The sequence below is a fragment of the Dromiciops gliroides genome, chromosome 4 (genome assembly GCF_019393635.1).
Source record: "Dromiciops gliroides isolate mDroGli1 chromosome 4, mDroGli1.pri, whole genome shotgun sequence".
NCBI lineage: Eukaryota > Metazoa > Chordata > Mammalia > Microbiotheria > Microbiotheriidae > Dromiciops > Dromiciops gliroides.
Window position 1 is genome coordinate 24,714,346 of NC_057864.1, and position 25,466 is coordinate 24,739,811.

Genomic DNA, 25,466 nt, shown 5'->3' on the forward strand with positions numbered 1-25,466 from the left:
TGGTCCCTTTGGGAGACCTTGGGCGATGCCCCAGCCCAGCCCAGCCTGCCTCCCCTCAGTAACCTGTTCTTTGGAGTCCTGCGATGTAGGTGTCTCCAGAACTGGAAGGGGCCTGAGATGCTGGAGCTAGCGGAACTTCAGAAGGGTGTGCTTAGTGCACAGTGCCTGGCACATAGTAGGCGCTTCCTGTTGGTGAATTGAGTCTCAGACCTGGGGGGGGGGGCAGCTATAAGTCTATCTGCAGACTATGCCTGAGCCACGGGCTTTAGAGCGAAATACTGAGATATTCCACACCTACTATTTACGTATCAAACAGATGATTGACATATCCAAATACTATACACCTATTCATAGGATGTCATTATAATGTAATGCAGCTACAACAGATAATATACATATAGTAGGTGCCTAATCAATGCTTATTGATTTATTTCCTATTCCAACCAACAAACATTAAATACTTCCTAAGGACCAGGTACCATGCTGGGCACCGAAGACCCAAAGACAGAATGTCAAACCCACCCTCCCGCCCCCTCCAGTCTAGCCTGGGGAGACAGTATATACACGCCTGGGGATAATTAGGAAGCAAAAGAAAACTGATTTCAAGAGGGAAGGGGGGGGGGAGGGGGGAGGGCCAGGGAGGCTGCTCCTAAGCTTGGGCTCTTAAAGAAAGCAAAGGTGCTCCAAGGGTCAGGAGAGGATGGCGGGAGCATAGCATGCCGGGGACGGGCAGTCTCACCTGGGAAGCTCTTTGTCCATCGTTAACATTATTGTTAATGTGCTTGGACACATTGTGACTGAGGGGGCTTTAGTCCCTAGTGTGCTCCCCCTGCCAAGGGCTCCCTGGGGTCTTTCCCAAAGCCATGTGCTGCCGGCAGGAGTCACATCCCTAGGCATTTATTAAGCACCTACTATGTGCCAGGCTTTAGGCATTGGGGATACAGATCCAAAGAATGAAACAATTTATATTCCATAGGAGGAAAAATTTGTCAGTAGTATGTGGGCTAACTAGAGTCAGAGTGTGGGTTCAGATCCTGCAGCTGGTGTTTACTGCCTGTCTGATGTTGGACAAGTTCCAGAATTTCCCTGGGCCTCAGGGCCTAAAATAAAATGAGAGGGACACCTAGGTGAGACTGTAGTGGATAGAGCACTGGAGTCAGGAGGACCTGAGTTCAAATCCGGTCTCAGACACTTACTAGCTGTGTGACCTTGGCCAAGTCACTTTACCCCAATTGCCTCCAAAGAAAATAACATGGGAGTCAGGCTAGATGCCTTGAGTAGTAAGCTCCCCATCCCTGGAGGTGTTCAAGTGGAGAGATCGGATGACCGCTTGTTGGGACACTGGCAGGTGCCAGTTAGACCGACTCAGGTGTCGAAACTCTGCTGCTTGAACTCAGTGGTCATAAAGGTTCTAGATCACGCAGCGATCCTGGGGTTGGAGCCTACGAAAGAGGGAGCCCCGGGAGTCAGTCCCTGTCCCGAATCTGATCCTGGCTTGGTTTGGAGAATGACGACAGAGAGTTCGCTTGGTCCCTCAAGCCGATCCCCCTAAAGTCTTTGCTGGGGGACTGGGTCCTGGGGGCTGAGGCCAAAGGCCGCAGCAGCAGCAGGGACGGCCATTAGCCAGGAGGCGGGACTTCCTGACCGGCTGGGCCTTCGGCATGAGATGTGACCTTCCTGTCCCTGGTCCCACCCCACCAAAATGCCAGGGGGGAAAGCCCAGAAACGACTCCATCTCTTAGACATGGCGGGGGTCTGTCGGGGGCAGTGGGGGATTGGGCCCTGGTTCCCACAGCCCTGCACTGGGCCATTCTTAGCCTGGGGTTAGCTGGGGTGCGCCCATCCAGGGAGACAAACCAGATTGAGCCTGGCACTGAAGCATGGTGAGCTCATCCTTGCCAATGCAAGGGGGCCCCATTTTTAAGGGGGGGAGTCGGCCCCTTAGCGATGGTCTGGTGGTCCAAGCTTCAGGATGCATCTGCCACAAGAAGCCTGGCTGGCTTACGCCCTCGATGGCTCAACGCTCCTACCTGCCTTGGCCTCAGTTTCCTCTTTTGTCAAATGAGGCTTTGGCATAGTGTGTGTCTGGGACCAGAACAAATCCTCCCTAGACAAAGGAACAGCTAGACCCGCCCCAGGGGAGAGCGGGGGTGGGGTGGGGGGGAGGCGGGGCGGCAGTGCATCTGTTTGTGCCGAGAGGGAGCCAGGAGCCCCGCAGCTGCCGGGGTCCCATTAGTGGAGTCATTGGGGGGTGTTTCCTCTACCTCAGTGGTAACGAGGTGCCCTGCACACGGCCCGAGCTCCCCCTGTTTGCATCTCCTGTCTCTTTCAGCCCCCCGGAGGAGTTCCCGGCACACAACCGTTACTCCCTAACTCAATGGACCCTACACGACAACAAGGTATGTCAGGCTGGGTGAGGGGTGGGGGAGGGCGTGCAGCAGAGGTGCCAGGCCAGGGGGAGATGCAGCCGCTGCCTCCCCTCCCCCTTTGTCCCCCACCACTGCCCCTTAATGCCCCGTGTTCTCTCCCTTACAGGACACCCCAACATGGGAGGCTCAATGCAAAGGATGAACCCCCCGCGAGGAATGGGGCCGATGGGCCCTGGCCCACAGGTAACCTGTCCCCCCCATCACCACTTCATCCTGACATGGATTTGCAGTTGAAGCAATGAAGGCGTTGAGGCCAGGGGGGGCCTTTGCGGCCCCCCAGAGTGGAGCCAGCCCCTCTGGGCTCTAGGCCAGAGAACGGAAGGGATTTGGGCTGGAGACAGAAATCATTCGGGTCATGTGCAAATAGATGCCCCTGTAACTGATGACAGGGCGGGACTGAAAGGGGGCATCGGGGGCTTACACCCCTGAACGTGCCGGCTCTCCCTCCCCATCTCCCCTGATCGCGAGTGTCTGCCAAGCTCATGTCTCCTGGAATTCTCATCTGAATTCAGCAACTTCCTGCTCATTCCCTATGACAAAAGTCACCTTTGCCACCTGTCCCTTCCCAGGAATCCCTTGAAAGTAAGCGTGTAAGGTCCCGTGGGACAGCGGGAGTCCTTCATCTGGGAGGAAAAAGTTTCTCCGGGATGAGGACGAACAATGCTTGCCCCATCCTGCCAAGACCTGCTGGCACCTCGCAGCCTCCCCCATCCCGGAAGCCCCGGGTTAAGGCCCCCAGGCCGGGGCGGCTCCCCCTGTGCGATCTGGGATTTTCCATCTTCCATTAGATGAGTTTAGCCAGGGCAGGTCTCTCCTGGTGCTGCTACATGTTACGCCCTGTCCCTGCCTCCCAGGGCAACCGTCTTCTCCCATCGATGGGGCTCGTCTGTCAAGAGGCAGGCGGTATCCCCAGTAAGCCAAGGCCTCTGCCGCCAACACAGCCCTAGGGCTCAAGCATGGGGGGGCAGGGAGAGGGGGAGGGGGTGTCTTCATGTTTGCCCAGAACTTTTTTTTCTTTTTGAAGGAAATTTCCTCTCCCTTTCATCCACTTTTTTTTTTAAGTGGGGCAATTGGGGTTAAGTGACTTGCCCAGGGTCACACAGCTAGTAAGTGTTAAGTGTCCTCTCCCTTTTAAAAAAAATATATATATTTTATTTTATTTTATTGTGGGGTAATGAGGGTTAAGTGACTTGCCCAGGGTCATGCAGCTAGTGTCAAGTGTCTGAGACTGGATTTGATCTCAGGTCCTCCTCCAGGCCCGGTGCTTTATACACTGTGCCACCCAGCTGCCCCCCCCCCCCCAGCCCCCGCCCCAGAACTCTTTTTGAAAAGGTTTTATAGATGCCAGTTCTGTGGTTTATGAGGATAAAAGCAGCAGTTCTTGTCCATTCACTTCAGTTCTGTGGCCCCACTTGGAGGTTCTTGGCAGAAATACTGGAGTGATTTGCCATTTCTTTCTCCAGTGTATTTGACAGATGAGGAAACTGAGGCACAAGGAAGCTGGGTAACTTTCCCTAAGGGTTGTATGGTTGGGAGGTGTCAGGTAGGATTTGAACCCAGAGTTGGTGGTGACTTGCCAGCACTCATCAGCCCCTCACAGGTGGTGAAGTGAGCCAGAAGGAGTTGGGGCCGTAGGCATGGACCCATTAGTCCATGAATGGGTGGATTCTAGACCCACCCTAGGGCGGCGGCGGGGGGGGGGGGGGGGGGGGATTGGTTCTAGGCCTGCTGTGAGCCGTCCAAATGCCTCTTAAGTAAGGTGTAGGTAGAGAAAACCCCTGTAGACCCCTCAGGCCTGGAGAGAAGCCCAGGCCGGCCTGGGCTGTTCTCTGGGTAGTTAAGGACCAGCATTGTCTTTTGCCTCTTCTTGTATCCTCAGCACTTGACACTGTGCCTGGTATATAGTTGGTGCTTAATGAATGCTTAGTGGCTGCCTGATTTGGTTCTGACGCTGGTAGAGCTCCCTTGCTTGGGTCTGTTGCCCTGTTTACGTCCCTGACAAGTGGGCTCACTTGAGGCCATGGATAGTCTTAGGTGCCCCTCCCTGTCTCTGGTCTGTTTCCTCGTAAATTACAGGATCACTTAGGTAGGTAAGTAGGATTCAAACTCAGGTCTCCCAAGGCCTTGACAGTTGGTTCCCTTCAGATGTTGTACCAGATGTTGTAAGTCCAAGAGATTTGGAAAGTGACTGACATCAGATGCTGGCAGAGCTCAGCAGCCTGCAGCTCATTCTCCTCTCTCCTCTCCCAGAATCCCGTTTCAGAGCAGAAGAGATTTTAGGGAACTGTCATGGGAGGATGGGGGGGGTGCCCTCAGCTTATGGAAATCCCTTGGATGTGGCCAGGAAGCTGAGACAGATGCCATGAAACCAACCAGCGCACCCCCCCCCCCCATCAGCATTGTGGTTCACTGGGGCAGAACATCCTATTTCTTGTCGAAGGACCTGGGTTCAAATCCCAGGGGTGCTGTTTATGACCTGCATCATCCTGGCTGAGTCAGTTTGTCTCCTGAGCCTCAGTTTCTTTCATTCTATGGAATTTTCGTCTGTATATAAAACGCAGGGACTGGACTCAGTAGCCCCCACCCCATGCCGGATCTAAGGGCTCATCATCTCTTGCAGGCCAGTCTGTCCAACCCCAGAGCCAGGGGTCTTGGCTTCCAGGTAGAGTGCAGGTGACTTGGACAAAGGCCAGTGGGGTTTTGTCTCTATATCTGCCACTTGGCACACAATTAATGCTTAATTAATGCTCGTTCCTGGCCCTTCTTTTCCCTCCTGTAGTTTGTCTAGATGATCCTAAACCAGTTTGAAGTTTTTAAATTTAACTGATTTTTGTGGGTGGCGCTTGTGGTTTTATGAAGGGGTGAAATGTTTCACACCCCTGACTTCTGAGCTAAGGATGATGGACAAGACCCCAGACGGGGGGACTTCTGGGCCTCAGATCCAGCCCCAAGCTCAGTGTCCCTCCAGCCCCAGCGTCTCCCTCCCTGGGTGGTAGTGGGTGGGTCCTTTCTAGCCAGAAGATGACCTACTTCAGCACCTGGAAAGACCGTAATTTAATCAGTGGGGGCTCCTCCCTCCCCAAAGAGTTAAGGGCGCTTGCTTGAAGTGAGCCGAGGCTTCCAAGAGATCCCTTTCCCTGGTCAATTCCCCGAGTGGCCAGCCTCAGACAAGGCTTGGAGGTCTTGGCTTTCCAGGTGGAAGACCCCTGGCTCTTGGGTGTGTGTGTGTGTGTGTGTGTGTGTGTGTGTGAGAGAGAGAGCGAGAGAGAGAGAGAGCGAGCCAGCGAGAGAGAGCGTGCACCCTCAGATCATATTCTAGATCTAGAATCCCAGAGTCCATACAGACCACCCCCCTCATTGTCAGAGCTGAGTGATGTTATCTGCCTGAAGGCATCCAGCTTCATGAACTAGAGGTCCTCATTTAACATTTAAGTGGGGGCAGCTAGGTGGGGCAGTGGATAAAGCATCAGCCCTGGATTCAGGAGGACCTGAGTTCAAATTCGGCTTCAGACACTTGACACTTACAAGCTGTGTGACCCTGGGCAAGTCACTTAACCCTCATTGCCCTGCAAAAAACAAAACAAAACATTTAAGTGGCCTGGTGTGTCACTTGGGGCCTTGGTGGCCCCTTCAGTCAGCCAATAGGCATTAAGCCCCTCCTGTGTGCCCCGGGATCTGGAAACTGTTGACCTCCAAGGCCTATCTGAGGCTTGCAAAGAGGGGATCGACCAGGGACAGGGTCGACAGCAGACAGCAATGTCTGCTGCAGTGGTGGAGGCATGGGATGGAAAAGCCCCAGCCCCAAAGGGCCTGCTGGGCCTGGGTCAGTAAGGGGGGGGGCTTAGAGATCCAGACCCGGCTCGCCCAGCCCTCCCCTGCCGCGGGAATCTGCTCTGCGTTGGGGGTTCCTGCAGAACGGGGCTAAAGCCCCTCTTCCAGGGATGAAGAGCCTCTGGACCACCCTGGGTGTCAGGGTGTTTGTTCTTCCTGACATCTCAGACACGAGTCTGATGCTCTGCCAGACCCACCGTTCCTAGCCCTGCTGTCAGCCAAGTAGAACAAGGCCCCTCCCTGTTATGTAGCTAAAGGCAGCTGTGACGCCCCTCCCAGCCAGAAGTGGGAAGAAGGGCCCAGAAGCGGGGCTGGAAGGGGCCATCCAGGCTGACCCTCTCCTTTTACAGAGAAGGAAACTGAGGCCCAGAGGGATCAGAGGCTCATAGATTTAGTGAGGATAATCTCATCCATTCTCATTTTACAGAAAAGGAAACTGAGGTAGAAAGAGGGACCATCTAGTCTTGCCCTCTCATTAATAGATGAGGAAACAGGGGCCCAGGGAGGGTTAAATAAAGGACTTGCTTTCACCCCATAGACTAGAAACAGGATTGGAACCCAGATCCCACAGTTCTCTCCTCCATTACACAATCTTCATAGGAACCCAAATTTATACAACATTCCCCATTTTACTGATGAAAAAACTGAGGCATGTAGAGAAAGGTTAACTGACCTACCAAGGATCACCCTACTAATAAGCATGTGAGACTTGATTTGAACTCGGCTCTCTCTGACACATGTCCAGTTCCTATATGAGGAGAGAGTGTGGAAGAGTGTGGAAGAGTGAAAAGAGGACCAGGTCTGGCCCAGAACCAGAACCTTGGTTTCCTTAGCTCAAGTCAAAGCAGGAAGTGTTTATTAAGCACCTGCTGTATGCTAAACACTGCACATATGAAGAAAGGCAGGAGGCAATGCTTGCCCGCTCCCAGTTTGATTGAGGAGGTTACACGCACACAGCTTTGTACAGACAAGATCCAGACAGAATAACCCAGAGACACTCAGCAGACCTTGGAGTGGGGTCCAGGAAGGTGTCTTGTAGAAGGGGCTTTGTTAGCTGGGGCTCAGAGGAAGCCTGAGGCTGCCCAGATAGGGGAGGGGCAGAGGGGTTTGTGGGTGTGTGGTCCTACCTGTTGTCAGGGACAGGGTTGGACTTAGGGGTTCCCCATTGGAAGCCCTGGGGAGCCGTAGCCAGCCCCCTCTGGACCTCACTTGATTCCAAGAGACTGCTTGGCTTCCATGGTCTGAGTCCCTTCCCTGCATCTGCCAGATCTCGTTTTCTGTGACTATTGGAGAAGAGTGGGGAGGAAGGGGGTACAAGGGACGCCGGCAGGCAGGGAGCTGCCCACCCACCCGTGCACCCTCCCCTTGTGCCTGGCTGCTGGCTTGGCCCTGCCGGCAGGCTCTGCACCACCCACTGAGGCAGCATCAATGAGCTGCAAGCCCCCATGGGGTTAATCCCATGTCTCCAATTTCCTCCCCTGCCCCCTACTCTCCTGCTCTGTCTCTCTGGCCCAGCCCCCAGGCTTGGGAGTGGGAAGACCTTTGCCAGGCTCTGGCTAGGTGGCCACCCTGCTTTTGTTCTCTGCCCAACAAGACAGTCAGGAGGGAAGCTCTCAGCTGCTTCTCCTCCCTCCCCCCCATTCCCAATTCCTTCCACTTCTCCCAAGGAGCCCGACACTCCCCGGGCCAGCTCATGTCACCAGTCCCTGCAGAGGATGGCCCTCCTCATCTCTCTGTCCTGCCCATCTAAGCTCAAACCCAGCCCAGGAAACCTCAGGAAGAGGCCTCTGTCCAGGCCACCCCAGCCTTGAAAAAGAATGCCCACAACCTTTATGCACAGCCTCCATCCCCTCTTCTCTAACATATGGCATCAGGCTTTTCCTGGCCTGTGTCCACGGTGCTCCCCAGCTAAGTGATCAGCTCTCTGAACACCAGGAGGGTGCCTCCATTTCCTCCCAAGGCCTCCTGGTCTGACTGTGCCCCTGAGCATTCGGGGTTGTTGACTGACTGACTGACAGGCTGACTGTCTGTCTGGCTGACTTGTTCCTTCATTCATGTTAGGAGTAAAAGGTCATGAGCACCCATATTTGTCCCCATTTGATACATGAGGGGGAACTCAGGGTTGGAGAACAAACTTGCCCCCAGCTGGGCCTGGAGCCAAGAAGCCCTGAGTGCAAATTCTTGGCTGCATTACCCTGGACAAGTCACTTAACCTCTACTTCTGCAACCCTAAAATAAGGCTAATTATGGCATCTTCCTCCCTGGGTGGTTGTGAGGATATGATGAGATAATGCTTGCAAAGTGCTGTGTAAATGTCTCTGTTGTAATTATTAGGGCTCTTTCCCGTGCCTGACATACAGCGAGCTCTCGGTTGTTTGCCCATGATCACATACGGTTCAGTTTGATGATTACCAATAACTGTTCGTTCTTTTTATAATTGGTTATTCTATAATTAACATTAATGAATTAGTGTCTGTAATTCATTCTTAGAATCGATTATTAATCTAAGCATTAATGTTAATTGATTATCATTATTCATTCTAATTGTGATTATCAGCAATCATTGATTATTGTTTTTGTTGTGTTTTGTCATGCATTCGACCATTAATTAATTATTACAGTAACTGGTTAGTATTCATTTGGCCAGTGTGTACTAGACCCTGTGCTAGGCATCAGGGGTGACAAGCTCCTCCTGCCCTCGGAGAGCTTCCAGTCATTGATAAAGAAACAAATGCGACGACACTCTTACCTAGAGCTGGGGGCTGGGCAGCAAAGGTCAGAGCTAAGGGTGGGGTTTGGGACCCAGAGTCCAGTGCTTTCCATTATGAATTAACGCTAGTTGATTAAGCCTGGGCACCCTATAGGCCCTCCCTGTGCTTGCCATGTGCTTCTGGCCTAGGGCTAGGTCCCCTCTGAGACAAAATATTCCCATCTTGATAGACAGGAGGCGGACTGAGGGGGTGGAATGTGGCTTACACTGTTGGACAACACCAGTGGGTTGGCTTGTTTTGCTTCTTGTAGTGAGTTTATGAGGTTCTTATTTGTGGGAGTCACTGAGAAGTGTCAGCAGTGTAAGGGGAAATGCTGTAAAAACATCACTTTTCTTTTTTTTTTTTTTTAAACGTGGAGGGGCAGCTAGGTGGCGCAGTGGATAAAGCACCGGCCCTGGAGTCAGGAGGACCTGGGTTTGGATCTGGCCTCAGACACTTAACACTTACTAGCTGTGTGACCCTGGGCAAGTCACTTGACCCCAGTTGCCTCACTAAAAAAACAAAAAACAAAAAAACCGTGGAGCATTTAGTTTGCAGAGGCAGGGGCTAATGGGTACAAAACACTGCATACCCTGTCACACTGTCGATGTGTGGGTTAATGTGCTGTACTCCTTAACTCTCTTTTTTCTTGTTTTTGGTAACGGAATAAGGCATTATAGGTAAGGGGGAGGGAAAGGCTATCTATGAATGAAGGAATTAAAGGAAAGAGAAAAATAAGAAAGCGTTTATTAATTACCGTGTACAAAGCACTGTTCTTTGCCCCAAGGATGCAGATGGGAAAAAGCACCAGCCCTGACTCTCAAAGAGCTTACATTGTAACACACAGGAAATCTGTGGTTACTTTTTTGTTTTTCAATGCAAGACCAGGAGCATCCGTGCCATCCCAGGCGCTGAATTCGCATTGCTCCCTCTGCTTATCGGTTGTGACTCGGCGTCATCTCCCCCACTGTCCTAAGGGACTCCGCTTTCCCAGAGAGAGCAGTTGTCCAGGGCTGGGGCCCCTCCACACCCTTCCTCTTTGTCTTTCTTTCTCCATCCCCTCTCTCCTCCCCAAATGACCCTTGGTTCTCTTTGCAGAATTACGGCAGCGGCATGAGACCTCCACCCAACTCTTTAGGCCCCGCCATGCCTGGAATAAACATGTGAGGCATAGCCCTGCCCCAGCCTAGAACCCGTGGTGGGGAGGGGGAGCCCAGGGCTTGGGGCATCCCTTTAGCGCCCTCGCCCTGAGTAGCTTTGGCCACATCTGCTCAGGTCCCCAGCCCCTCAGTCCCTTCCCTCCGGGAGCTGTCCAGGGTGCCTGCCTTCTCTCATTGTCCTTCTCTTCGGGATTTCAGGGGTCCTGGAGCTGGCAGACCTTGGCCCAACCCTAACAGCGCTAACTCAGTAAGTCCTGGGACTAACAAGGTTGGGGCTGGGGGGACCATGCTCATGGGGCATTCCACCCTGGCTTCTGTGGGATTGGGGAAAGAACTCATCCCATTCTTGTGCTCAGGACCTTGGGGACAAGAGGACTGGGCTCTCCTAGGCCAGAGCTGGAGCTGGCAGAGCCTTCGGAGGTCAGATGGCTCAACCCCTCCCCCTTCTTCTGCAGATGAGGACACTGAGGCCCATAGGGGTCGTCCAAGGTCACCCACATCTAGACTTTCTGCCACTAGAGCCAGGTGGAAAGGGGCAAAGCCAGCCCAGCCATTGGGCCCTTGAGGACTGCCAGGGCCCTAAGGTGCACTCCCTCGTCAGAGGGCACTGTAATGAGGCCATGGGCCAACTTTCAGAACTGGGAGATTTGCCCAGGCTCAGGCACCAGCAGCCTAACTCCCTCACTTCGTGACCTTGGACATGGGCTTCAATTTCCATCTCTCCAAAAGGAGGTGGGGGGGGCATTCAATGAGAGGAGGCCTGCCCCCAGGAGGAAGCAGAAAGGCTTCCAGGTGTAAGGGGGGATGGAGGGGGCCGGGGGTGGGCCTGGGGGAGTCGGCTCTTCTAACCCCCTGCCCGTCCCATTTCAGATTCCGTACTCCTCCTCGTCACCTGGGACCTACGTGGTGAGTAGCGTGTCTTCTTGTCCCCCTCCCCCTCCCGCTTCGGTTTCCTCCTCACCAAGGGGTCTCTGTAATACCCTGCTCCTCCTGAGGAAGTCCTGTCATCACACCAGCCTCCTGGGGCTCCCTCTATCACTGACTGTGGAACCCGGGTTCCAAGCCCACCCACACTTGTCTGCCATCTCCTCTTCTATACAGCTAGAGGCTTAGCCTCCAAAGGCTCCTGGGGTTCCCCAGCTATAGGCCCACTGTGGTCTTTTAATTGTTTCATCTGATTTTCTCCATTTCAACAACAACAAACCAAACTTCATGCCCATGTTCCAGTACATGGGGAGGGAGGACTCAGAGGTTCCCCGGAATGAGAGCAGGGGCTCAGGTCCACCTGCCTACCCAGACTTTCCCCCTCCCCCTGGCACTAGGCTGGCACTCTGCCTGAGCCCCTGGGGGAGGGGGAAGTCACGGGCTAGAGATGAACGCTTGGCTGAGTACCAAGGTGAGCCGCTGGTGCTGACAGCGGCAGGATCTCCTCCCCCGCCCACCCAGGTCACTCATATGTCCTTCTCTCTTGTCTCCAGGGGCCCCCTGGCGGCGGTGGCCCCCCGGGAACACCCATCATGCCTAGCCCTGCAGGTAATCACAAGCAGTGCCCCTTGGTGGGTGGGTGGGGACGGGCGGCCCAGGTGGATGCAGCTGTGGTGTGGAGGTAGGGGACGGGCCTGGGAGTCAACCCTTGCCTTCCATAAAAAGAAAGGTTTGGGTGGGATGGCCCCTGAGGCAGCTTCTCCTCAGAGTCAGCTTTCAGGGAAGTCTGGGGGTTCAGGGCCACCAGACTCAGGAGCCCCCAGGAATCCCTCCGTGGAGCTCATGATTCCCGCAGTGGTCCCAGCAGGGCTGAGGGCCATCCTCACTTCTGGGTGCCCAGCCCCACCTTCTCTCTCCACACTGAGAGCAGGGCCCCAGGGCGGAGCACCAGCTCTCAGAGAGAGAAGGGGAGTAGTGAGCCCTCAGCTGAGATGGACTCTGAGGTTGCTCCTGTGGTGTCTGCTCTGCCTGCAAACTTGTTAGTGGGTTTTCAAATAGATATTTTCATACTAATCCAGAGGGAGAAGAGGAGGGAGCTCCCCAGTGCCGGCCCTCCCAGTTGGGAGGGTAGGGCCTCCATCATCTCTCCCCTCTCTCTCTCTCTCTCTCTCTCTCTCTCTCTCTCTCTCTCTCTCTCTCTCTCTCCCCCCCCCTTCTGCTGCTGCTTCTGCTGCATTTTTATGAGCTCTCTGACCTACATTTCAGGCTAGGTCACAATAAAACTCTCCATATGGCCCTGGTGCCTCCCCTCCCTCCCAAGCTCTGGGGCGAGGTTGGGGCAGCACCCTCCCCATTCCCTGGCCAAGGCAGCCTGGGCAGGTCCCACGTACCCATGGAGGGTGAGGGGGGTGAGGGGAGACAGGGCTGGGTTGGATGATTTTCACAGTTGAATTTTCTGTGATTAAAAACTTTGTGAATCTTCATTAAATACAAATTAGCCAGAAAATGGCAGTACTTAGAGGGAATTTTCGGTGATAAAATACAAAAGAATGAGTTCAAGTGGCATGAGTTTGTTTTAATTAAGAAATGAATTAATCACCCCCCCTCCCCCTCCTCCAGACTCCACAAACTCCAGTGACAATATCTACACAATGATTAATCCCGTGCCGCCCGGAGGCAGCCGGTCCAATGTAAGTCTGCTTTCTAATCATTTACATATCAGATACCATAACAAATCATAATTAACTTCATCAGCTGAGGGGAAAGCCCGCTTAATTGATTTCAGCCATTTGTTACCAGAGAGGGATGAAAACAAACCGTCCAAGATGTGATTAGCTCTTGGGCTGCTCGGTGCCTGTTTGGGAGGCCAAGGGGCAGCCTGGGGCACTGCCAAGACCAGAGGGCCCTGGGTCGGGCAGGACCAGGCTTTAGCGAGGGGGCACCCAGGACAGGCCACTTCCCCTCTGCACTGGAGGAGTGTGCGAATAACCCGACTGGATCATTATGTATCAAGCAAATGGTGGCAGAGCAAGGCTTGGAGTTGGGGAGGCCCCAGTGGGGATCCTGCCTCAGAGTCTTCCCCAGCTTTATCACCTCAGGCCCCTCCCTGGGCCTCAGGCATCCTCATCTGTAAAATGGAGAGGTTGGACTGGCTGGCCCAAGGGCCTGGCCAGCAGGACACAGGGAGCTTGGGGAAAGCAGGTGTGGGCCACCTTTCCTGCTGGGTGAGACCCTCAGTATGGGGGAGGTCAGAAGGACGAAGAGAACATCTGAGGTGAGGAGGGAGCAGGATCCAGGACAGTTCTGTGGAGGAGGAGGCCCCTGAGCTAAGGTTTGAAGGAGGGGGGGGCACTTTATCCGATGGCAAGGGCCCCTCCTAGAAGACAAAAGATGTGGGTTCTAATGCCAGCCTTCCCGTGACCCCAGAAAGTTGCTTCCTCTATTAAGGACCTACTATGTGCTTGTTTTCTCCTCACCACGACCCTGGGAGGGGGTGCTGTTATTATCCCCATTTTACAGATGAGAAAACTGAGGCAGGCAGGGATGAAGTGACTTAGAGCTAGTCAGTGTCTGAAGCCACATTTGAATTCAAGTCTTCCTGACTCCAGACCCAGCGCTCTAACCACTGAGCTACCAGGCTGCCTCTAGGATGAGGGGATTTAACCAGTTGAAATGTGATTGAGTCTGCATGAGATAGTAGCAAGAGGACCCATCCTGGCCTAGGTTGAGCACTCAGACCTGAAGGGGCCCATCCACATTGGAATCAGGCATTAGGTTGCCAGTCATTCTCCAGATCAATGAAAATATAAAAATAAGATCAATCCTCCGAGCCCGGGGTCCTCAGGGCCCGCTCCTGACCAAAGGTTTCTTTGACTATTGAGCCTGAGCGACCAACACAGTAGAATGTAATTTCTCCTGTACAGCAAGTGCTGCCTTGGTTTTGTCAGAGGCAGGATTTGAACCCAGGGCCTCTCTGCCTCCAAGTCCAGCCCTCTGTCCATTTTGCCACCTATTTGTCAACTAGGCCCTTCCCTCAGGTGGCAGGATGCTGGGAAGCAAATCAGAATTCAGTTAGGAGGGACAGAGGTATTAGGATGGGAGTCTTGGCCACCCGGTGCTTCAGTGACAGAGTGCCCTGGAAGGAAGACCCAAGTTCAGATCCTGCCTGAGACACTTATTAGTTGTGTGATTCTGGGTCTCACTCAGCCTCAGGATTGTTGTGAGGATCAAATGAAATTTAAAGTGTTTTGCAAACCCTCAACTAGATGTTGGTGACTGTCCAAAGGAGTGTGACCAGGCTAACCTACCTCCTGGAATGGGACCCAGTTCCTTTATCCCTGCACCCCGCCCTCCTCACCCTCTCCAGTATTGTGGAGGGATACTCATTAGCCTAGGGGTAGAAGATCAGGAGTTCTGGTGGGATCCCAAGCCCAACAGTGAGATTTGAGGCTGGGCCAGTGGTTGAGAAGGAGCAGAACATACTCCTGCCCCCCCTGCCCTGGTCAGAACACATCTGGAATATTGGGTCCATCTCGAGATGGGCCAGCAAGCATCTTGAGGAGGGGGACCAGGCTCAGTGCTGGTTGGAGGAACAGGGATGTTGGGCTGGAAGAGAAGGTGGCTCAGGGAGTTGTACACAGGGCTTGGGGCATGTGCTGCGGTTTGGGGGGCGGTGTGGAGTGCTGAGCCACCCCCTTCTCACTCTTCGCTCCCTGCCCTGTTCTTCTCAGTTCCCCATGGGCCCCGGCTCAGATGGCCCCATGGGAGGGATGGGCGGCATGGAGCCCCATCACATGAATGGATCCTTAGGTGAGTAAAGGTAGCCCAGTGCTTCCTGGGGCTGGTGGGGAGGCATGGGCAGCAGCCACAATGTTCTGGCTGTATTTAAAGGGGTGATTTTGCTTGGAGACAAGTGTGGGTTTGAGATTTGGGGTCAGTGTCAGCCTGTCCAGCTCCCCCCCCCCCCCATCCCCACCTCTCTTTCTGCGTCAGAACAGAAAGACGCAATTCTGGTAGGAAAATCGAGTGTGGACTGACCCCCTCAGCTCATCTGGTTTCCAGATAAGGCTCTTCAGGGGGCAAAGTCATGGATGCAGAATGGGGAAGTGGGGAGAGCCCTGCTCTGAGAACTAGGAGTCCTGGGTGCATCCCCCTTCCAAATCCTCGACTAATTCAATTATAAAATGCAGGGGAACTGGGTAATAGTCTATTCTCAGGCCCTCCCAGCTCTGACATCCCCTGTTCTAAGGCCCCTGCCAGCTGTAGAAGTCCGTGTCCCCAGGGCTGGTAAAGAGCCCCCTCTGGGGTAAGGGCTAAGGTTTCTCCCCTGCCCTTTGCAGTAACTATGAGGAATGTTCCCGACAGACCCAGCGAGGGCAGTGATGGATGCACTGATGATATAACGAGTTTCTTCTTCCATTTCAGGGTCAGGTGACATAGATGGACTTCCAAAAGTGAGTCTGCATTCTGGGCCTTCCCTAGGCATCTGGGGCCCCGTGGACGGCCATCAGGACTCCCCTCAAAACCCTTCCCGTTAGCTCTGGGCCCCCAGCCCTGTCCTCTGGCACTGGGGTGGGGGAGGGTAGAGAAGAGTGAGAGCGTTCATTAAGCACCTGCTGTGTGCAGTTCCCCTGGGAATGGGCACTTCGTGCCCCATGGCACTCCTCCATCCGGGAAGGGAAGGGGAAGAGGAAGAACCCCCCGGTGACCCTAACAGCCCCTCTTTTCTTCTCTTTTCTCCCTCTCCCAGAATTCCCCAAACAACATAAGTGGCATTAGCAATCCCCCCGGCACTCCCAGAGATGATGGCGAATTAGGAGGAAATTTCCTTCACTCTTTCCAAAATGACAATGTAAGTCCTCCCTGAGTGCATTAGCCAGCCCTTAGGAAGCCCCTCCTGTGTCTGCCCAGCCCCCAGCTCAGCCCTCTCCCCCAGGAACCTGGAGCACAACCTGAGGTCAGCACCACGGCCAGCTCCTCTGCCTGTGGAGGCTGTCCCAGGACTGTCCTCAACTGATGCAGGCCCTGGGAAAGCCCCTCCCTGGAGGGCGACTTCCCTACAAGGATACCCCTGGTCCCCATCCCGAAGAACTCCAGGGTCGTTGACCCTGCCCCTTCCCTGACTAGCAGCTGCCCCCGCTGCGGGTCCGCTCTCAAATCCAAGGTGTTGGCAGGAGGGGGAACTGACCCTCAAGTGTCAGCGGCTGCCCTACCTAGGTAGCTTGGCACATTCTTGATGGATGGCAGAGAGTTATCTCTCTCTCTCTCAGCCCTGCTCCACCTGGTGCAGTGGACCCGGGTTCAGATCCCACCTAGGTCTCATCCCCTGCCTGGGCTTCCCTTTCCTCTCCTCCAAAATGGGGAGCTATGAGCCTTTGCACTGGTTCACTTGGCTCTTTGAGAAGAGCCCATTCAGGGGGGCCTGGGGCTCAGTTTGCCCAGGAAGCTGCCCTCAACTGGGAGACCTGGCTTCCAGTCCTGACCCACTGCTTCCGGGCCCTTTGAGAAATCACCTCAGAGTCCCCATTTCTCAAAGGAGGTGGTGGTGGTGGGTCTAAAATGATGTGTCCCTGACGTCCCATCAGCCCCAACACCCACCGCGTTCTAAGCACCAGAGGGACAGAGCTTAAGTTCTCTCCGTCATCTTAATTAGCCGTCTCATTCCCTTCCTTGGACTGAAGGGCAGCCCTCCCTGGCACCACCACCCCCTTGCCATATCCCCCAATTAGTAGCCTGGCCCAGGCGGGTGCAGGGGGGGGGGTGCTCTGTAAGAAGATAGGACTGGGTTCTGGAGTCACCTAAGAAAGGATGGACTTCTCCACTGTGGGAAGCCCAATTTCTCCACCTACATCCACCCATTTCAGCCCTGCTTGGAACCCGGATTAGGGGTACCCCTGTTCTCTGGGGCTGATGACCGGAAGGACATGCTGTTCTGACGGCTCTCTGGGGCCCTGTCTGTGTTCTTCCCTTGCAGTATTCCCCCAGCATGACGATGAGCGTGTGATTCCCCTCTCCTCCCTCTCCCTCCTCCTCTCCCCTCCCTCCTCCCTTCTCCTTCCCCCTCCCCCTCCTCCTCCTTACCCCCCTCCTCCTTCTCCTCTTCTCCGGGATGCCGAGCAAGCCGGCCATGGCAAGCGGGAAGATTCCAGAAATTATGCAAGAAGAAGAGAGGTGTTACTTACGGGCCAGGAGATGGTGGGGGGGCCTTTCCCCCCCTCCCCCTCTCAACCTTCCCCCCTCCCCTTTCTGCCTCCTCAGCTCCTCCCCCTTCCCACTCCCCAGTTTTAGTTTCATGCAATAAAAAGGCTGAACTTTTTATTCCATAAAACATGAAGGACAAAACATAAAAGAAAATGAAAATATATTTCAAGATGCGGAGCAGGCCCCTCCCCCACCCGCCCCTTCCCCTCCCCCCTCCGCGGAGGGCCTTCTATGTACGGGACACTTTTCATTTTTCTTTTGTTTCAGTTTTATTGGGGTTTTTTTTTTCATTTGTTTGTTTGTTTCGTTGTTTTTGGGGAAATAAAAACGGAAGCTTCTAGCAACCCCCTGTCCCCCACCCCCCCATCAACCTCTTTGCTTTCTTCTTTTAAAAAAAAAGGCAGAAAAAAGACAAAAAAAAGGAAAAAAAAACCCAACCCTGTTGTATGTTTGTGCTGTGACCCTATGGCGGGAAAGCTAGTCTAGATATGAAATCTCCTGGTGTCTGTTGTAGCCATTTAAAGACCTAATAATAAACTGGACAATTTACAATCTGTGCGTCCTTCAGAGAGGCCTCTTCTTCCAGGGTGGGAGGGCAGGGGTGTTTGAGCCCAGCCTGTGCCCCCCACCCTTCCCACAGACGGACAGATGGCTCTACATGCATGAGTACACACAAACACACACTCCTATTCCTTCAGTTAAGACGCAGGCCACTGGCAAGAACATAAGGTAACCATCTCATTGTGACTGTGGTCCGCACTCGCCCTCGGTTCTGTTGTCTCTCTCTTTTTTTTTTTTTTAAAGTGAGGCGATTGGGGTTAAGTGACTTGCCCAGGGTCACACAGCTAGTAGGTGTTAAGTGTCTGAGGCCAGATTTGAACTCAGGTACTCCTGACTCCAGGACCGGTGCTCTATCCACTGCGCCACCTAGCTGCCCCGGTTCTGTTATCTCACAGGAAGGGTCTGCTCTGACTTGGCACCTCATATTTCTCTATTTTGGATGTTTTTCCCTAGAGGCTAGAGCACCCTGGGTCAGGAATTCAGGAAGAAGGTGTTCCTGGATGACGCCTGGACTCCCCAAGATTTTCATATTCTGGGGCTCTAAGATTGTCGAATTTTTATCGAAAAGAGAGCCTGGGAAAACCTCCATTACATATATTTGTGGGGACAAGGGGGTATCTCTTCCCTTTAGCCTCCTAACATTGCAGGGAAATGTTAGAAAAGTCTATTGGAAGTAGTCAGAGGCCTGTGCCTGCTGCTCACTGTGGGGGGGCTTCCCTGGGCCCCCTCCTCCTCTGACAGCCAGCCAGCCCCTCTGATCCTATCATTGGAGGTGGGAGGGACTTTTCCGTAGCTGTTTTAGGGATGAAATGGGTGCAACAATAGAAATGATTACTGATACCTTTCACTGGAGGGAACCCCAGAACAGAGCCCCACAAGCCTCCCTTTGAGGGTCTCCCCTGGAGTAGAAGGAGGGAACTCTGTTTCCCCACCGTCCCTTCCCAACACAGCTTGTAAGGGCTTCCCTCATCCCATGGTCTAGAGCTGATAACTTCCTAAAGTCGACTCACCCCAGGCTGGTGCTTGCAGAGGGGGCCAGTTTAGGTCTGAGGGTATTTTTCTCCCCTTACATTAACAGGCGTGAAGGGGGCAGAGCTGATTGAGGGTGTGGAGAGAGGTCAGCCCCACGGCTGCAGCTAGATTAAACATTGGATTTTTTTTTTTTTTGCGCAGGGCAATGAGGGTTAAGTGACTTGCCCAGGGTCACACATCTAGTAAGTGTCAAGTGTCTGAGGCTGGATTTGAATTCAGGTCCTCCTGAATCCAGGGCCAGTGCTCTATCCACTGCACCACCTAGCTGCCCCTGGATTTTTTTTTAAATGCCTTGCCCCTTGACTGCCTTGGGTCCCAGTTCTCTGCCTTCTTCCCCTTCCTTACTGTGTGGAACATGATGGGAACCTTGAGTGTCAGCACCTCACCTGCTTCCTTGTTGACCTCCCCTAGCCCCTCCTGTGCTAGGGGCTCTAGCTCAAGCACCCTGACCTCGCCCAAGAGCTTTTCCCCAAACTGGCTCCTTGCTGGTCCCCCATGAGTCTGCACTACCCTAGGGGATCAGGAACCAAGTGGTTCTGCTCCGATGTGACCAATTAAGACCTTGGCCAAGTCACCACTGTGATTCTCTAGGCCTCAGTTACCTTCTCTGTGAAATGGGCATCCTCATCTTTGGAACGCCTGCTTCAGCTGTCAGCCCTCGTGAGAAAGGCAGCCTGTCTGACGTCCAGATGACAGGTGGGGAGAACTTAAAATAGACTCGAGGTTAAATGGTTTGCCTCCAGTGAAGCTAGGCACCAACATAAGTACAAGCAAAACAGTCCCTCCCCTCAGGGGATAGCAACTGGATGCCCCCCTTCCAGTACAGGTGGGCACCTTCTCCAGCTGTCCTCAGAAAGTGGCCTAGAGCCCTAAGGTGAAGGACTCACCCAGGGTCACACAGACAGTATGTCAAAAGCAGAACTTCAGGGGGCAGCTAGGTGGCACAGTGAATAGAGCACCAGCCCTGGAGTCAGGAGTACCTGAGTTCAAATCTGGCCTCAGACACAACACTTAGTAGCTGTGTGACCCTGGGCAAGTCACTTAACCCCAATTGCCTCACTTAAAAAAAAAAAAGCAGAACTTGAACCCAGGCCTTCTGGCTTTGAGGCCAGCTGTGTCACACTAAAAGGAAGAGACATCCCCGCTAAGGTTAGAGCCCGTGGCTTCACATAGCAAGAGACATGATCACAAGACAAATGATTTGTCTGAAGATATTCGACTTCCAGGGCCTTGTCAACAAGCATTTATTAAGCACCTGCTGTGTGTCAGGCACAGTACTAAGCATGGAGGTAAAAAATGCCTGCCCTCGAGGGGCTCCCAATCTAAAGGAGGGAGACAATGTGCAAACAGCTTCTGAGCATTCGTTGAGTGTGGCAAAGCGCTTTACAAATATATTCTCATTTTATCTCCCCAACATCCTTGGGAATTAGGTGCCACCATCCCCACTGTGCAGATGAGGAAATCAAGGCAGATGAGTGACACCCCAGGAATGTCTGAAGCTGGATTTGGACTTGGATCTTCCAGATTTAGGCAGTGTAAATAAATGAGAGGAAGCCTGCGGTGCTCATGAACCAGTGAAGATGTGTTTGAATCTTAACACAAATGTATTTAATTCTGCGACAGAAAAAAGACAAAAAGGGAGTCATTTGTCTCATCTGCCCAATGTGCTAATGAAAAGCATGAGCTTTCCCAAGTGTGTGTGGAAATAAATCTGCTTCAGGGGCTCTGGAAAGGGGGCAGGATGCTATGCACAGCGCATAGTCTTTTCAAGCTAAACACATCAACTTCTTTCAGCCAATCATACCCTTCATCATCTTGGTTGTCCTCTGAACTCCTTCCAGCTTTGTCAACATCTTTTTTAAACCAGAACTGAACACAGTATTCTGGATGAAGTTCAGTAGCTGCATGACCCTGGGCAAGTCACTTAACATCTGTCTGTGCCTCAGTTTCCTCAACCATGAGATGGGGATAATAATAGCATCCACCTCCCAGGGTTGTCATGAGGATTAAATGAGGTCTTATTTGGAAAATGCTTTGCAAGCCTTAAAGTGCTATGTAAAGTGCTATCATTATCAACTGCCCATTTTACCCATTTTATTCTTTAGAAGTTGATTTTTTGTATCCATGTGCATGACTTTACATTGATTCCTGCTGCCTTTCAACTTAATAGCTCTAGCACAAATGGTCTTTCCTATCAAGATATTTTGGGGGGATCCTGGCTCTTATCTAGTGTGTTAAGTCTTTGTCATCTGCAGACTTTACAAGCGTGCCATCAATGCCCTCATTCAGGTCATCGACAAAGATATTAAATAGCCCAGGGCCAAGCACAGATCTCTGAGCCACCGCCTGGAGATGTTCTGCCACACTGACACTGAACCATCAGCAACGACTGAATCTGTCTAACTCTGAATATTCCGGTCCGCAGTCTGTCTACTCTACACTTTTAAGGGGTTTCCATAAGATTTCATTAGGGAATGAGTTGGTGATTAGAGCCGACATTCACATAGCTTTCTAAAGACTGCAAAGTGGTTTAGGCCTAGACTGTCACCACAGCCTCCCAAGAGCCCCATGAGGTAGGTACTACACTAGTATCCAGCCCTGTTTTACAGATGAAGAGACAATTGTGCGGGTAGTGGCAGAGGTGGGATTAGAACCCAGGTCTTTAGACGCTATACCTCATCACCTTTCCCCATCTGAACTAAACAGGAAACCTTTCTACCTCATTCCCAATAGGGTCTTTTTGTTGTTTTTGTTGTTTTGTTTTGTTTTGTTTTTTAGTGAGGCAATTGGGGTTAAGTGACCTGCCCAGGGTCACACAGCTAGTAAGTGTTAAGTGTCTGAGGCCTGATTTGAACTCAGGTCCTCCTGACTCCAGGGCTGGTGCTCTATCCACTGCACCATCTAGCTGCCCCCCCCCCCCAATAGGTTTTTAATCCAGATTCTGCTTGGAGATACCTTGATTATTAGGAAGTTTTTCCTTTCCGTTAATCTGCGTCCATGAAACATCCCCCATGTTGGCCCTAATTCCACCATGAATGACGGTTATTTTGGAAAAGTTGAACAAATAGTAGGTTTGGAGTTAAAAAGCCTGGCTCTCACTCCCACTGACTTAAACTCCTTCCGGTCTCTAAAATGGGGAGAATAATCCATGTCCTGTTTCCCTCAAAGGGTTAATGTGAGGAAAGTGTTTTGAAAAGTTTAAAGTTCAATAGAAATTCAGCAGACATTTACCCTCTGGGGTCAAACAAGAAATCCATTCTCCACATGGCAAACACAGGATCACAGCTTTAGACCCAGAAAAGTCTTAGAGACCACCTACCTCAAACCTCCCCCACCCCCATTTGGAAGATGAGGAAGCTGAGACAAGATACAAGGACTTATCCAAGGTCACACTGGGCTTTGTCTATTGCTCTACCTCATACATTTGTTCCCCTTAGCCTTCTCTCCACAAGCATTAACAAGTCACTGACACCCCGCCCCCCACTTGCCTTCGACTGAATGAATGCATCCCTAATCACCCTCCAGGTGTTTTACAGCTGATCAAGGTCCCAAGATTCTAGAGGTTCAAGGGACCGTCACCTCCTTATTCCTGGGAGATCTCTATCTTGTGTCGCCTTCCCTCCATCTCTGCTTTTCTCTGTTTTGGGTTTTTCCTTCCACTCCCCTCTTCCTCTTCCTCTCCCTCTCCTTCTATATCTGTCTCTGGCCCATTACTGATTGCTGTGTTACTACATAGGGGATGGGAAATGGTGTTTTATTTAGATTTAACCATGAATTGTGTCCTTTTTCAGCTTATTATCAGTAATGTCGTTTTGTGTTGTCACACAGTATTCCAACCCTGAGCCAGAACCACTGTGCTAGCTAGCCTGAGTTAGGCCTGGCCCAGAATGGGTCCCTTCCAGACCTGACCTTGTATAGCCCTATGACTATTTATTCCCATTAAATATAGGGATAGATTCTAGGTGGTCAGGTTTGACTCATTCAATTTTACTAATATCCTTTTGGGTCCCAGCTACACTCCCTCAATATCAGCTGACCCCCTTGGTACATATAAAAGCTGCAGGAGGGGTTGGGAAAGGTAGAGATCCATGTGGGTGAAGCCAACCAGGAAATGTTTCCTGGAGGAGGTGGGACTTTAGCTAGGCCTTGAACGATGACAGCTTTGAACAGAGGGAGAGAAATGAGGAGGGCATTCTAGGCAGGGGGACCAGTGGGCAAAGGCAGGGAGGCAGGAACTAAACCAGGTTGTGCAGGAACCAGCCGGTTGGTTGGGACTTGGCAGAGGTAAGTCTGAGCTTGTTAAATGTTCAACGAGAGCTTTTATACCTTGGCAGTCATCAGATGCTATAAATTGAGGCTTCATTTATTGTACTGTTGATTTCTAAACTTAAGAAGGTGACGGAGAAAATGCCAATAATAAAGATCAAATTTAAAAGCGCATGCTTCGGGGCAGCTCGGTGGCGCAGTGGATAAAGCACCAGCCCTGGATTCGGGAGTACCTGAGTTCAAATCCGGCCTCAGACACTTGACACTTACTAGCTGTGTGACCCTGGGCAAGTCACTTAACCCCCATTGCCCCGCAAAACAAACAAAACAACAACAACAACAACAACAAAATCTCATGCTTCCTTCCTCCTCCTCCTCCCTCCATCTCTTTCTCCCCTTCCTCTTCTTCTCCTCCCTCTCCCTTCCTACTTCCCCGGTCCCTCTCCCTCTTCTCCTCCCCCCTCCTCTTCATCCTTCTCCTCCTCCTCTTCCCCACTCCCTCTCCCTCTCCCTCCTTCTCTTGCTCCTCTCTCTTCTCCCCCTCCTCCCCAGCACCCTGAGCCCATCACGACCCTGCTGAGGAGGCCCGAGATGTTCATTCATTGACACTGTGTGCTTCAGTCCTGAGCCTAGGACAGGGCTGGACCTCTGGCTCTGTCCCACATTCCTGTCCGCAGTGATCTGCCTTGTCCTGCCTTCCTGTTTGTCACCTCCCCCACAGCATGTTCAGAACTTGGAAAAGAGGAATGAATGTCTTTTTTTTAAAAGGGCTCGGCCTGCTTTCGTGGGGCCATGCTTTTCCTGGAACGTTCCTGAGATACCAAGGGCTCTCCAGGGGAGGCCGGCTGCTAGGTGATCTAGGGCTTCTGAGGCCTCCTGGTCTTGGGGGTCTGCCAGACCCCTGGAGATCTCTCTGGACACCTGGTTTCCCAGGAGGGGACCAGGTTCTCATGGGAGCTCCCCTTCCACAGCCAAAGTCACAGCTGAATCCGGTCTAGGCAATAAGCATGTGTTAAGCGCTTAGCAGGTGCCAGGCATGGTGCTAAGTCCTCAGGATCCAAAGACCGACCTAAAACAAAAAGCAAACAGTCCCTGCCCCCCATGAGCTTTCACTTGAATGGGGACTCAACATGAAACCACTTGGTACAAACAAGCCATGGGCAATGTGGAGGCGAGGACCAGCCTCTCGCTGAGGGTGGGCTTTGGACTGCTAAGAAGCAGAAGTGAGGAGGGGGGGAACTCCAGGCCCAGGGACCACTGGGGAAGTCAGGAGTCTGGAGAGGTGTGGGGTCTACTTGGAAAGCAGCAGGGGCCCAGCATCGGGGGGCTGTGCAGAGGAGAAAACAGACGGCTTGGATTCTATTAAATTGGAAAGGTTTTGTACAAACTAATGTAGTTAAAAAGAAGCAGGTAATGCAAAAAAAGTCTTTGCATTGTCTCTGATAAAGATCTTCTATCCAAGATATATAAGGAACTGTTTCAAATTTATAAAATTAAGAGCCATTTCCACTAGATAAATGGTTAGAGGATATGAACAACAGGTTTTCAAAGGATGAACTCCAAGGAATCAATAGCCATATGAAAAAGTATTCTAGGGGCAGCTAGGTGGTGCAGTGGATAAGCACCAACCCTGGATTCAGGAGGACCTGAGTTCAAATCCAGCCTCAGACACTTGACACTTACTAGCTGTGTGACCCTGAGCAAGTCACTTAACCCCCATTGCCTAAAAAACAAAGTATTCTACAGGATGCTCTTAGGTAAATCTGGATAGACTTACATGAACTGATGCAAAGTGCAATGATCTCCAGGTGGGCCCCTGAGTATCTGCTAAATCTCATCTACCACATTCCATTATCTTGACATACAGGAAAACATTGTACACAGGAACAGCAACATTGTATGATAGACGTCTCTTCTCAGCAATATAAATGATTCAAGATTATTTTGAAGGACTAATGATGAAAAATTTTATCCATCTCCAGAGAAAGAGCTGATGGAGTCTGAATGTGGCTCAAAGCATACTTTTTTTTTCAAAGTATACTTTTAAAAATTTTTATTTATTCATTCATTTATTTCTTTGTTTCTTTGTTTATTTAGGGGCAATGAGTGTTAAGTGACTTGCCCCGGGTCACACAGCTAGTAAGTGTCAAGTGTCTGAGGCTGAACTTGAACTCAGGTCCTCCTGAATCCAGGGCCACTGCTCTATCCACTGTGCCACCTAGCTGCCCCCAAAGCATACTTTTTTTAAACTTTTTTTTTTTAGTTTTCTTATTTTTATTTTCTTGGTCTGTGTTTTCATAACATGACTAATA

At 52.0% G+C, this 25,466-nt stretch overlaps 1 protein-coding gene across 3 annotated transcripts in view; it reads left to right on the plus strand.

The window, feature by feature from the left end:
- SSBP3 (single stranded DNA binding protein 3) overlaps positions 1 to 17,849 on the plus strand; it is a 156,972-nt gene extending 139,123 nt beyond the window's left edge. For all 3 annotated transcript variants that reach the window (XM_044004601.1, XM_044004603.1, XM_044004602.1), the window contains 11 exons: positions 2,333 to 2,399; positions 2,536 to 2,612; positions 10,109 to 10,173; positions 10,369 to 10,417; positions 11,041 to 11,076; positions 11,649 to 11,703; positions 12,715 to 12,785; positions 14,826 to 14,904; positions 15,520 to 15,548; positions 15,845 to 15,946; positions 17,069 to 17,849. In XM_044004601.1, the coding sequence (XP_043860536.1) occupies positions 2,333 to 2,399; positions 2,536 to 2,612; positions 10,109 to 10,173; positions 10,369 to 10,417; positions 11,041 to 11,076; positions 11,649 to 11,703; positions 12,715 to 12,785; positions 14,826 to 14,904; positions 15,520 to 15,548; positions 15,845 to 15,946; positions 17,069 to 17,098 (660 nt within the window). In that variant the 3' untranslated portion in view covers positions 17,099 to 17,849. The remainder of the gene's footprint in view (positions 1 to 2,332; positions 2,400 to 2,535; positions 2,613 to 10,108; positions 10,174 to 10,368; positions 10,418 to 11,040; positions 11,077 to 11,648; positions 11,704 to 12,714; positions 12,786 to 14,825; positions 14,905 to 15,519; positions 15,549 to 15,844; positions 15,947 to 17,068) is intronic.
- Positions 17,850 to 25,466: the final 7,617 nt, after the last annotated feature.